The sequence below is a fragment of the Chrysemys picta genome, chromosome 1 (assembly GCF_011386835.1).
Source record: "Chrysemys picta bellii isolate R12L10 chromosome 1, ASM1138683v2, whole genome shotgun sequence".
Classification (NCBI taxonomy): Eukaryota; Metazoa; Chordata; order Testudines; family Emydidae; genus Chrysemys; species Chrysemys picta.
The window spans coordinates 32,474,557-32,486,680 of record NC_088791.1 but is presented as its reverse complement, the minus strand read 5'-3'; the positions used below and the strand labels follow the sequence as shown (position 1 = coordinate 32,486,680).

Here is a 12,124-nt window from a genome sequence, read left to right as displayed (position 1 = left end):
GATCCAAAGCCTGACTTCAATGGATCAAGGCCTTAAATATTAAACATAATGGACCAGATCCTCCAGTATATTGCAGTCATTTTGTGCAACATCACTGGTAGAGTCTGGTCATAAAACTAGCATATCTAGCACCAAGGGTGTCGACTTGTATGACAGGCCCACCTCCTGCTGCCAGTGTAAGGGTACATCTTCACTACCCGCCGTATCGGCGGGTAGCAATCGATTTATCCGGGATTGATATATCGTGTCTCGTTAAGACGTGATATATCGATCCCCGAACGCACTCACCGTCGACTCCGGAACTCCACCAGAGCGAGCAGCGGTAGCGCAGTCGACGGGGGAGCCGCGGCCATCAATCCCGCGCCGTGTGGACCCCAGGTAATTCGATCCAAGATACTTTGACTTCAGCGACACTATTTGCGTAGCTGAAGTTGCGTATCTTAGATCGATCCCCCGCCCAGTGTAGACCAGCCCTAAGAGTTGGGATGTTTTCAGGCTGCACTGATCCCCAGCTGCTATTTCAACCCCTTAAGATAGTTAGCAGCTGGAGTAAATTAGAAGAACCCAGGTTGCTTTGATTTAGGCCTAGGAACCAACCCTGCTCACAGAGTACCTGAGCCAGTGCTTGTTGAAGGCAATAGGAGTCTTGTATGGGCACTGGATCAGGCCCAGAATCCCCAAGATCAGGAGCGAAGGAGTATTTTTAGCAGTGTTTTTCATTCAGTATCTTGTACCACTGCTCTTCCTATGGGCATGCACCTCACATACAGCTGAAACCAAGCTGGAACAGGTTTTCTTGTTGCTATTTATGGTTATGTAACTTATTTTAACATTGCATAGTCCCTGGTAAGATGGAATTGCAAAAAAATGTGTCATGATATTGAGGAAATGTTTTATTTTAATCAGTTTTAGGAGCTTATCATACTTTATTAGAGTTCCATGGTTGTTTCAAATTTCTGTTTTTCCTTCTAAATCTACATTAACTCAGCATCTTTATGTGCAGAAAGAAGTGGCAAGATGATGGTAATGTGTTATGTCACAGTAGAAGAAAATTATCTGATGTGTTGATCAAAGACTCGACCCTGCAAGGGTTTAGAAGACTGTTGTGAAAGAGTAGTTCAGGGCCATTACGAAGGCTGCTAAGCATGGTGTTATGTTGGTTATGATCCAATAACTGTTGGCTCAGGAGAGTGAGACCTGCAAGCTAGTGAGCCAGGAATACTGTGGCCAGCATGTGTCATGAGGCATTAAGCCTCTGGTTGTGCAGAATACTATTTTTTTAGAGCACAGATACTGTCAGCAGCTGGTCCTCATGGCTGTCCCAGCTCTTCTTTAAGAGAAGCTGATAAGTAAAGTGGAATAATCTGCTACTCATGCTTTGTATTCACTGGATTGCTCTCCCTACCCTCCATCATGCCTGCTTCCCCCCTGCTCAGTTAAGCACAGGTTTAGAAATTTGCTCACGCTGCTGAGCACTGAATGCATTTCTCAGTACTATGTAGAAGTCTCTCTGCAGGTGCTGAGCAAATATTGAGTACTAGAACTTCTTTGTGTCTGCACAAGTAATTTCAGCAGCTTCCAGCAGCCTGCAGAGTCAAGGCCCAAATGAATATTGCAATCAAATACTCTGAAACCTCTCCATGTTTAACACTCTATTGTATCATTCTGTAGCTATGCTTCCTTTAGTTCAGTTGCCAAAGAGTCTGGTGAGTGGAAGATTCAAAAAGTGGAAAATTCAAGTGAAGTTAGAAAAATTCATTTGCTTTCAAGAAATAACTTCCTCGGGCTCTTGCTTTCTCTCTGTTGCTGTTTAGTTTGGAGGAAGATCAGTTCAAAATTAATCCAACACTGGCAACAGATACTGCTTTTGAATACAAGCTATGCAAGCTGCATGATCAGGCTAATTCTTCTCTAAAACAAGCATGGCACCATTTGATCAAGTTGTTCAAAGAATATCAGAATTAAAGTACAGATGAAGGTCCTAAAATAATACATTTAAGGCACAGAAAACCAACTCAGAGAGAAAACCATTAGTTATTGATTTACTAAAATGGGTAGAGGGCAAGAATGTTGTATTGCAGAATCCCTACAAGTAGATATGTCACATGGCTTCCATCCCCCCCCCCCCCTTTTCATTGATCCAGTATATTACTGAGCTTGATCATCCAAGTTTATCTTCTCTGTTGGTTCCTTAATATTTCCTTTAACATACTCTACCCTAATCATCTATAGTGCTGCTTTTCTGTCTAGGTAGGTTCTTAAAACAGTGCTCCAAGCATCTTTTGACTGGGTAGATGGTTGTACAGAGGAATCTGTCTTAAATATTTGAATCCACTTATATTTGGAAGGGATGTTTAAAAATGCCTTTATGGCCTTTTAATTCATTGAGGGGATAAGGCAGAAAAGATGTAATCTTAAAACCAAAACATGCAATTTGACTTATTTTTCTGATGTCTGACTCTTTTTCCTTACATTTTTTCAAAAAAATTGCCATTTTTATGCAGTATTTCCAGTGTAACTGTCCACTGTGTCCAGGGGGGGAAATACTGCTACCTGGTAGTAAAATTGATGCATCCAGACATTTAAACGGAGTCTGGATATAATCTGTTAATGCCCATAGCTTGGTCTTGATGAAAACAAGCTTCTCTACTATTTTTGTCTTTCAGTTACCTGGGCAGGCTTATAATACCACACAGGGACCAATTCTGCCCTCAGTTAATCCCGTGCAACTGCCAATGCCAGAAAAATGTTGAGATTTCCGTCGCTCCCTCCTGAAACTTCAGCCATCGCTGACTCCTGAATCATTTATCATCCCTCCCACATTTTTAAAATTTATTTGAATACATTTTGTGGCATGGGAAAAATCAAAACAGAATGGAACAAGCAAACCACACACACACACACACACACACACATACACACACACACACACAGACACCCCCTTAATTTTCCTGAATCAGCATCTTAATAAATAAATACATTAATAAATTAAAAGTAAAACTCCAAAAATTGCTGTCTCTCCCCTTGCTCCCTTTTTTTAGTCAGCACCGCTTTTTCTTTTTTTTTCTTTTTTTCTTTTTTTTTTAACTTTGATTTGGGTTAAGCCCATGACCATGAATGTTGAGTATATGGAATCTGAATTTGACATTCATGTGGCAGAAGTGTCAAATATGTATGATATAAGGGAGAAGAGCGTGTACCATTCTGGTGCTACAGACTCAGAAAAGAATGCTTAGTAGGAAGAAGTATGATATATTACAATATCAACTTTGTGTGTGAATTCATGATAAAATATACAAAATACATTGTATTACTTAAGTTAGATACATATCCATAATGCATTAAAATTTGTATTAAATAGCTGAAACTTGCTAAGCATGGTTTATCTCACTTCTCCTGTAAGTATATTGGTAATAGTCTTAACGACATGTTTGACTGTGTGTTTCAGAGGATGAAGGAGGCGAAGATTGGAAGGTTATTAAAGGAAAGTTTCTGGCCATCAATGCAGTCAATATGAGCTGTGCCTGTCCACGGAGTCCTAAAGGCCTTTCTCCAGCAGCTCACTTGGCAGATGGCTCTATTGACCTCATTCTAGTTCGCAAATGCTCTAGATTCAATTTTCTAAGGTATCTCATCAGGCATACAAACCAAGATGATCAGGTATGTATTTTCTCTTTCTAAGACCATGTACTGTTCAGGGTCTGAAGGGGGTCTAAATGCTGGTAGAACTATCTGGCACAAAAATCATTAGTGGTGGAACTGATAAACAAGAGCATGTATGCATTTTGGATGAGATATTCTGTCCGCATGTGACCATCAAAGATCTCATGACATTTTACGTAAGAGCAAGGACTTCTCCCATGGTGTCCTTAGCCAAATTCCAGTTTTGGTAATTACATTAATCCTTTGTAAAATTTCCCTTGTAATTTCTGTTGGATACAGTTAGTATTTAACATCCTTTCATCCCAAAATGCTTGCAGACACATACATGTTTGTTTGTTTCACCAAACACTGAAATGCACAAACTTCTGCCCCACAGCAATATCACACAACTGTTCAGAACAGGAAATAAAGAATAATTTACTCATTGGAAACTGCATAATGTATGTAGTTTATCAGAATGTAGTTAACAAAACTATAATTTGGGCATGACACAGGCTTCCAAAAGATCTTCAATGACCATAAGTGATTAGAATATGAGCTTTACCAGTCCTCCATCAAAATTTCTCCTGACTTTATGCTGTTACATTTTTACAGGATTGATTCCAAGGGAAGTCTGCCTGTCTTGTTTAGAATGTAGTATCAGGGTGCTGAGATCATATCTATGGCTGCCAGTATGCTGGCTTACCTGGAATGATTGCCAGACACATGATTTCAATGCCATGTGTGGATGATTGACTAAACAATTGATTAATGGTGCACCTCATTGTAAAATGCTTATTTAGGCTCACCTTTTTATTTCTATTCCCACTCCTCTCCCCAACGTAAGTGGCTATAACTTCTTGCCCTGTATTCCCTCATACCATTCTCCCTCTCTTCCTTTCCCACCTCCATTTGTCCACACCCCCATCTTGCTTTTTCTTTATTTTTCCTTTCTATTCTCAATCATTTTTGCTTGTTCCTTGCGCCCTGTCCCCGGTTGCTCCCCCTACCTATTCCATCATTTATCATAAGTCCACGTGCTGCTCCAGGTTGGTGGGCATCCATTGGTGGCTCTCTGTGGCCATGAATACAAGTTACTAGCAAGCTGCTCACTTAGCCTATAGCTCTGTACTCATGGACTGCTGCTGTGGCTTGCCATATTAAGGAGCACAGCATCAGCAGGGAGGGAAAATAGGCTTTGAAAAGCTGCCCACAGCTTTCGCCACAGGAACATGTTTGCAGTGGGAAGTCAGAATGGATCCAGGGTCATGCAGCTATCCACTCCCACCCCTGCCACCCGCTCTGTTCTTTCCTCTGCCTACCTAGAGTGATATGCCCCATACCACTGTCTGCTCATCTCCTCTGTTCTGGGTTGTCCCTGGATTAGTCTATCATTCCCCTGTTGAGAAACTCTGATTTAGGTGCTTAGATGGTTCCAAAACCTAGATACATTGAGTTGTCTGTGCATTAATATAGACTAGTTAACGGGTATGAGTTGATATTTGCTACCGTGCATTTTATTGGGTGTCCCTTTGCTCACTTTTGTTGTTTCCCACCTATATTGCAGTTGCTGAACTGAGTACCTTACATTATCCTGACTTTTAAATATTTCAGACCAGATCCTGAAAGTTGCCTCCTGGGAGCGGAGGACACGCAGCAACTTGATTTGTCCCTTAATGTTTTATACAAAGCTTATTTTAAACAACTTTGTGAAATAAGTGGTTGTATATTATCACAATGTAATCCTGTAAGCCTCTGATAATTAAGACAATCTCTTAATTACCACATTTGTTTTCAATGAGGTTAGCTAGTTAAGAAGCTTTTACTTCATTGCAGAATAAATATTACTGTTCCCTCCCCTCCACCCTTGACATTCCCAGCTCCCTCACAGTGCCTATACTGCCATGGACTTCTCTACATGTGGCAATCACTGGACCCTGCCCTCAGGGGAAGGTTACACTGCACAGAGGGAGGGGGTTGCAGAAAAGTCAGTGCAGTTGTATAGGGTCTGGAAGTTGAGAATCATAGATTGGTATGGCAGTGGGCCTCAATCTTTTTCATATTGTGACCCTATGACACGACATAAAATAATTTTGGGACCCCTTCCTACGCATAGTTTCAGGATCCCCATTTAGCCATAAAGAAGAGCAGGGTTTGGGGAAAAAAGTCCCTTGAGAACCCATGTCTTGTTGATGAAAGCAAAGGCCTGAAAGTAGGAGGACCATGTGTTTTATGTGAAAAGAACCACTGACTTGTAGTGTAACATTAGGAAAATATCACTTGTACTTCATGCCACAATCAGCCCCTCTGGAAAATTGGAGACCCCAGTGAAAATGAAATGCTGCTTTCTATATTAAGCTTTACTGATTAATTTAAATAAAATACTTTGTAGAATGCCTCTTTTAATTTCTCTTTGTAGTTTGACTTCACATTTGTAGAGGTTTATCGGGTAAAGAAGTTTCAGTTTACATCAAAGCATTTAGAAGACAGTGACAATGATGTCAAGGATGTAGGAAAGAAACGTTTTGGCCAGTTCTGCAGAGACCATCCAGCTTGTTGCTGCAATATTAGTAACAGCATCTGGAACTGTGATGGAGAAACTTTGGATAGCTCCACAATTGAAGTTAGGTGAGTAACTGTCAAGGTGTATATTATTTGTAGCAAGATGATCCTTTTAAGATATCTGCTTTTAAGGCAGTCAGTTTTAAGACGTTAATAGGTAATAGATAACATTATATTCCTAAAGAATTCTGTGATGCTTTTTAGAATCTTTGTGAAGAATTCCTTTGAACGCTAGCCTTTGCTTTTTACCAAATACTTTCTAGGAAAATATTAAATGCATCCTTTTTCTTTCATTAGAATACACTAAAATGTATCTGACAGCAGATTCAAATCACATCCTCACAGGAATTTCAATGATTGGTTGGGTTTGTCAGGGATCATTTGCACTTTATTTGGGGCTATTTATTTGGGGTTATTTGTAAAAAAAAATAACCCCAACTATACAAAAAATATGCTGGGTGCTAATTTAGCTACAACTAATCAGGAAAGAGTTCTTGGAGTCATTGTGGATATTTCTCTGAAGACATCCACGCAGTGTGCAGCGGCAGTCAAAAAAGCAAACAGGATGTTAGGAATCATTCAAAATGGGATAGAGAATAAGACGGAGAATATCTTATTGCCCTTATATAAATCCATGGTACACCCACATCTTGAATACTGCGTACAGATGTGGTCTCCTCATCTCAAAAAAGCTATACTGGCATTAGAAAAGTTTCAGAGAAGGGCAACTCAAATAATTAGGGGTTTGGAACGAGTCCCATATGAGGAGAGATTAAAGAGGCTAGGACTTTTCAGCTTGGAAAAGGGAGGCTAAGGGGGGATATGATAGAGGTATATAAAATCATGAGTGGTGTGGAGAAAGTGGATAAGGAAAAGTTATTTACTTGTTCCCATAATATAAGAACTAGGGGCGACCAAATGAAATTAACGGGCAGCAGGTTTAAAACAAATAAAAGGAAGTTCTTCTTCACATAGCGCACAGTCAACCTGTGGAACTCCTTGCCTGAGGAGGTTGTGAAGGCTAGGACTATAACAGGGTTTAAAAGAGAACTAGACAAATTAATGGAGGTTAAGTCCATTAATGGCTGTTAGCAAGGATGGGTAAGGAATGGTGTCCCTAGCCTTTGTTTGTCAGAGGGTGGAGGTGGATGGCAGGAGAGAGATCACTTGATCATTGTCTGTTAGGTTCACTCCCTCTGAGGCACCTGGCATTGGCCACTGTCAGCAGACAGGATGCTGGGCTGGATGGACCCTTGGTCTGACCCAATATGGCCATTCTTATGTTTATGTTCTTATGTTTTCTTCATGTGCCTTTTTGTTTGCTAAGTAAAACTAACTGTAAATATCCTGTATAGCAATGGTTGGAAAGGAAGATGGTTCAATCCCTTTCTTCCTGCTTCATCTAAAAGCTTATATAGCTATTAGTTGCTTCCACAATTCCCAGGATTCCACAGTGAAGATACAGAGAGCACGTCCAGTGCTCATTTGGGCTAGTGAGGAATTAGTTCCATGCAACATCACAAGTGTGCGCCAAACTTCTGTTTAGGTTATATAAGGGTTGAGAATATCCACATTGGTGTTTTATAATTTTCATTATTTTATGCCACATTTTCTGGCATAGAAATTATCTTAAAATACACTTTTGGTTTTGTACCTGTACCCTTCAATTATCCTTCATTTTGAGGGCTGTCATTCATATACATCTCAAAGTTACCAACATTCCACACAAATTCACTAGCCTTTTACTTTTATTGTTAAAAATGACTTGCATCAGAAATAAAGGATCATAAAACTAAGATGATAGAAACTACATTCTCTAAGAGGAGTGAATCCCATATCATTGTACTTAACTTGCATTAAGATACTTTTGGTTGATTTGGGGTCTTTGTCAGATGTTGCATCTGACTTTCAGGCCTTGGCAAGTAGAGAAGTATGTTTACAACTAGGTAAATGTTCAAGGGAGAGGGAGTGTGGAAGGCTGGAGTTTGTTTTTTTAGTTGGTAAAAGGAACCAGAAATACAGTACAAAAGTCTGTGCATAGAACAGAGTTCCATTAAACAGTAATCAAATGATTAGATAATCACAGTGGCTTCTTTTGGCCTTGGGAATCTATGAATCATGCAAAACTCCCATTGAACGCCCTCTGTGGGGAGTGGTGGTCGCAGGGCTGGTGAACTTGTGAATATGCACTCCACCGTCCAACATCCTCTGCAGAAGGGGGCAATAACTTTGTGTTGCAGAATAGAATGTTTAGCCCTGCCACGTGGAATGCACAGTGATTCCAAATTATGCCCATAGCAAATGTGATTACTTCTTAGTTTAAAAAAAAAATCTTCAATACATAATTTCTTTATTTTGCAGGGTTCACTGTCAGTTAATGAAACTCTTTGCAAGAGGAATAGAGGAGAACTCTAACGATGAAGCTATTTACAACCAGAGTACAGTTGAGCAATTACTATAGATATCCTTCCACGCTGTTTAAAAAAAAGTTAAAGAAAATTACTTGAGTAAATATGAATTTCATTCAAGTTAATAAATATTTTAAAATTGGAAAGCATTTTGATGGTAAAATATTTATAAAATTATATTTTAATTTCATCTATGTACATTTTTAAGTATTTTAAACCTTCTCTGAGTCATCAGGAGATATTTCAGAGAAACAACCTAAATTATGTGTGTGGCAGGAGGAGGATTAATTGGCTTACATTTTCATAATGACTGATGTTCATTCCATTTTTAAAGAACTAATTGACTGGCTGTGTTGCAATAATAATTATAGATGTGTTAAAGTAGTGTGAATACTTTCCACTGAAATCACACCTTTAGAGTAGATCAACATGAGATATTTGCAATGTTAATTTGAAAAGATCTGCTTTGCTAGAATTATTCTATAGCTGCATGTGATTAAATACTGGAAAGTAGTGATATATCTTCATTTACTTCATCTCTATTTTTGGTTAATCTTTCATTACTTGATTCTGACTGTATCTTGCAACTTATCAATGCAATTCAAATATACATTCCTGGCTTTAAGTAATAATTTTAAGAGTTTAGAAGTATTTTAGTAAATAAAAGGCACATCTGTATATAAAGTATACCTGATCTTACATACCGTATTTATAAACTCCCCTGCATGGAACTTTGTGGGATTATAAAAGGCTTTCGTGAACTGTTTGGATGATACCAAACGGCAGCTGAAGTATCTCTCAAGCAGCTCATAGGGGCATTTTATAATACCAGAAAGGCACAGGCAAGAGAAAAATTACAAATATATTATAAAGCACCAGCAAATTCTACATTTTTAAAGTATTTTAAATTAATACACGAAAAGGTTCCCTCCTAGCAATGACAATGGCACAGTCCTTTGGAGAGTCCTTTATACAAGGTGAACAGGGGGCCAAAGGTTCATCTTAAATGTGATTTAATTGACTGAAAGGTTTTAGGTACTTTTAATTAGTGAAATGTGGAAAATAATAAAATAAAACTTAATTTGCTGTGTGAAGTCATGGGGAAAAACTGACCTTTGATAAATCACAAATTCACTGTGTTGAGTGCTTATTTTAGCAGGGAAAATTGATTATCCTGTACAGATATGGAGTGATTATTTACATGTGCATATTAATTTGAGTATTAGCACTTTTGTGCCGAAGTTGATATAGATTTTGGGCTGAATTCTCTTTTATCATTCCAGTCTCACACCTACATAATGAAGATCAGAGTTTGGCACCCTCTCTCTATGTTGCCTTTTGATGAGCGTATGCTTTGCTATAAAATGTTCTGTTTGTGTTTGTTTTGTGTCTGAACGACTAACAGTACCGTATTTACATAACTTATTGAAACTTCTGATGTTTAGCTGCATTAGTTTTGTTTTTCACACCTGTTTGTATTGTTTAAACTTTGATAATTTTTCAATGTACTGCTGAAGCACTTGAAGTACAGTTATCATAGATGGCTGTTTTTTTTCCAATGGAGGCAATTACGTTTAAGTATAATTACTAAATGGTGTGCTGTATCATTGCTATAATGATATTTGTACTGCAGTGTTCTGATAAAACATATGCAAATGATTTTCCTTTAAAATACAGTAATATAAAGCGTAGACTCTATTTTTCATTATGTACTATTTCAGTGAAATATTTGAATGCTTTTCCAAAAGCAGTACTATTTTACACTGTTCTGTAACGGGATGAGTTGGAAAATTGACTGAACCAATGTTGTTCAAACTTACTTAACATAAAAACACAATTTACACTATATTTTTAAAGTCACATTTACTAACTGTATTTTGAAGTAAAACCTCCTCTGGAAATATAGTAATCCAGTTTTACAAATACATGTTTTGTAAAAGTATCAAGTTAGTGTAAAAGTTAGCTGTCCACTTAAGTGGCCTAGTGATAGGCGTCTAGAGGGAAACCCACATTTCAATTCTTTTGATCCTTGGTTAGGCAGTGGCTCACAGCACTGTGGATGTGGCACATTTTGCTCACGGGCAGATGGGGACACTCCTCATGCTCTAAAGTATCAGTTCCAATTGGTCAGGAGTATAATTTATGCGTTCAGAAGTGAGCATTATCCAACTGCCCCAGATCAGAGGTGTAAGGCTGAGAAAAAAGGGCTATGTGGGTAAAAACCCTTCGTCCTGTCACGAATGTATACCGAAACCCTTTGAGAACTCCTACTGCCAGAGGCTATGGGTATAGTGTTTCCGAAAGAATCCTATTCTGAAGGACCCTATTGTGAAGAACAAGCCACAAGGGGAAAGCTGAGAGGGAGTTGTGTAGTCTGGAGAGATGAAAAGTAAATTAAAAAGCAACTGGGCTGTTGCAACATAGCAAAAATGTAGCTAATTGACAAACTATATTGTTTCATCTGAATAACTTTCTTTGTAGTTTTTTGTACTACCAAAGCACCATATGTGATTGTATGATGTGTTCCAGTTTATTTTTAAGCAAACAGAACTGTGTAAGTAGTGTCTGCTTATGTCTTAGTTAATAATAGAATAGGATTGTTCTTTTCTAAAAACCATGTCAATACTGAAATTACAGATGGGAAAACTAAAAGTTTAACTTTTTAAATCTTGCTGGCTTCAAGATTAGAAAAGTACATTTTGTTCTGACACATTGAAGTGAACTCTTCTGAAAAATAAAATTATGTTATACACAATATGGCTGATTTTCTTCTGTCATAAGTTTCTACTCCAGCAATTCTGTTCTTTTTCCACAGATTAGAGTCCGACCTATTTTGCAATGCTAATTCCCCTACTCGTTAGCTGCTCTGGTCTGCACAGCAGATCTTCAAAATTCAGAACAAGTTGTAATACCTTAGTGCTAACCTGTTCACCCACCCGCATTCTCTCATCCTCCAAAATGTGCTCATCACCAGATCTCTGTCCTGTTGGTTTGTGATAGCAAGAGCTTGTTGGCACCAACATAAGAAGATTTAGCCAAACACAGAATTAATTAACAGGCTTCCATCTGGGAAATCTAGATTCAAAATAGTGAATAGAACTATGTTACTATACAGCCAGTTTGATGCAGAGCAACAAATACAGAAGAGTATGCCTCATCCTTTATGCATGTGAGCCTGCCAATAGAGATACAATTGTTTGTAGAAGTAAAGGAACAAGGAACTGGCAAATTAGTCAGTGGATTTTATTTTTATGGGTGGTGACTCTGAAGGTCACAGCATATTTTGCAATCTTTGTGACATTGCTGAAAAAGTAATTTGATCACGGCTCATTCTGTAAAATCATGACATCTGTCTTTTGCCCTAGCAATCAAGATCTCCAAGCCATAGTCTGGGAGCTGAAGTATGTTTGTGTAGGAAATAAAAAGGATGCCCTACATTTAAAACAAGTCATTGTACTGATGATTCACCCTGGATTAAAAACCGGAAGAAACATAGTTGAATTTTAGATAAT

The 12,124-nt window shown here is 38.4% G+C and overlaps 1 protein-coding gene across 2 annotated transcripts in view; it reads left to right on the top strand.

The window, feature by feature from the left end:
• CERK (ceramide kinase) overlaps positions 1-11,367 on the top strand; it is a 71,758-nt gene extending 60,391 nt beyond the window's left edge. For both annotated transcript variants that reach the window (XM_042845457.2, XM_005286862.5), the window contains exons 11-13: positions 3,449-3,660; positions 6,062-6,270; positions 8,566-11,367. In XM_042845457.2, the coding sequence (XP_042701391.2) occupies positions 3,449-3,660; positions 6,062-6,270; positions 8,566-8,665 (521 nt within the window). In that variant the 3' untranslated portion in view covers positions 8,666-11,367. The remainder of the gene's footprint in view (positions 1-3,448; positions 3,661-6,061; positions 6,271-8,565) is intronic.
• Positions 11,368-12,124: the final 757 nt, after the last annotated feature.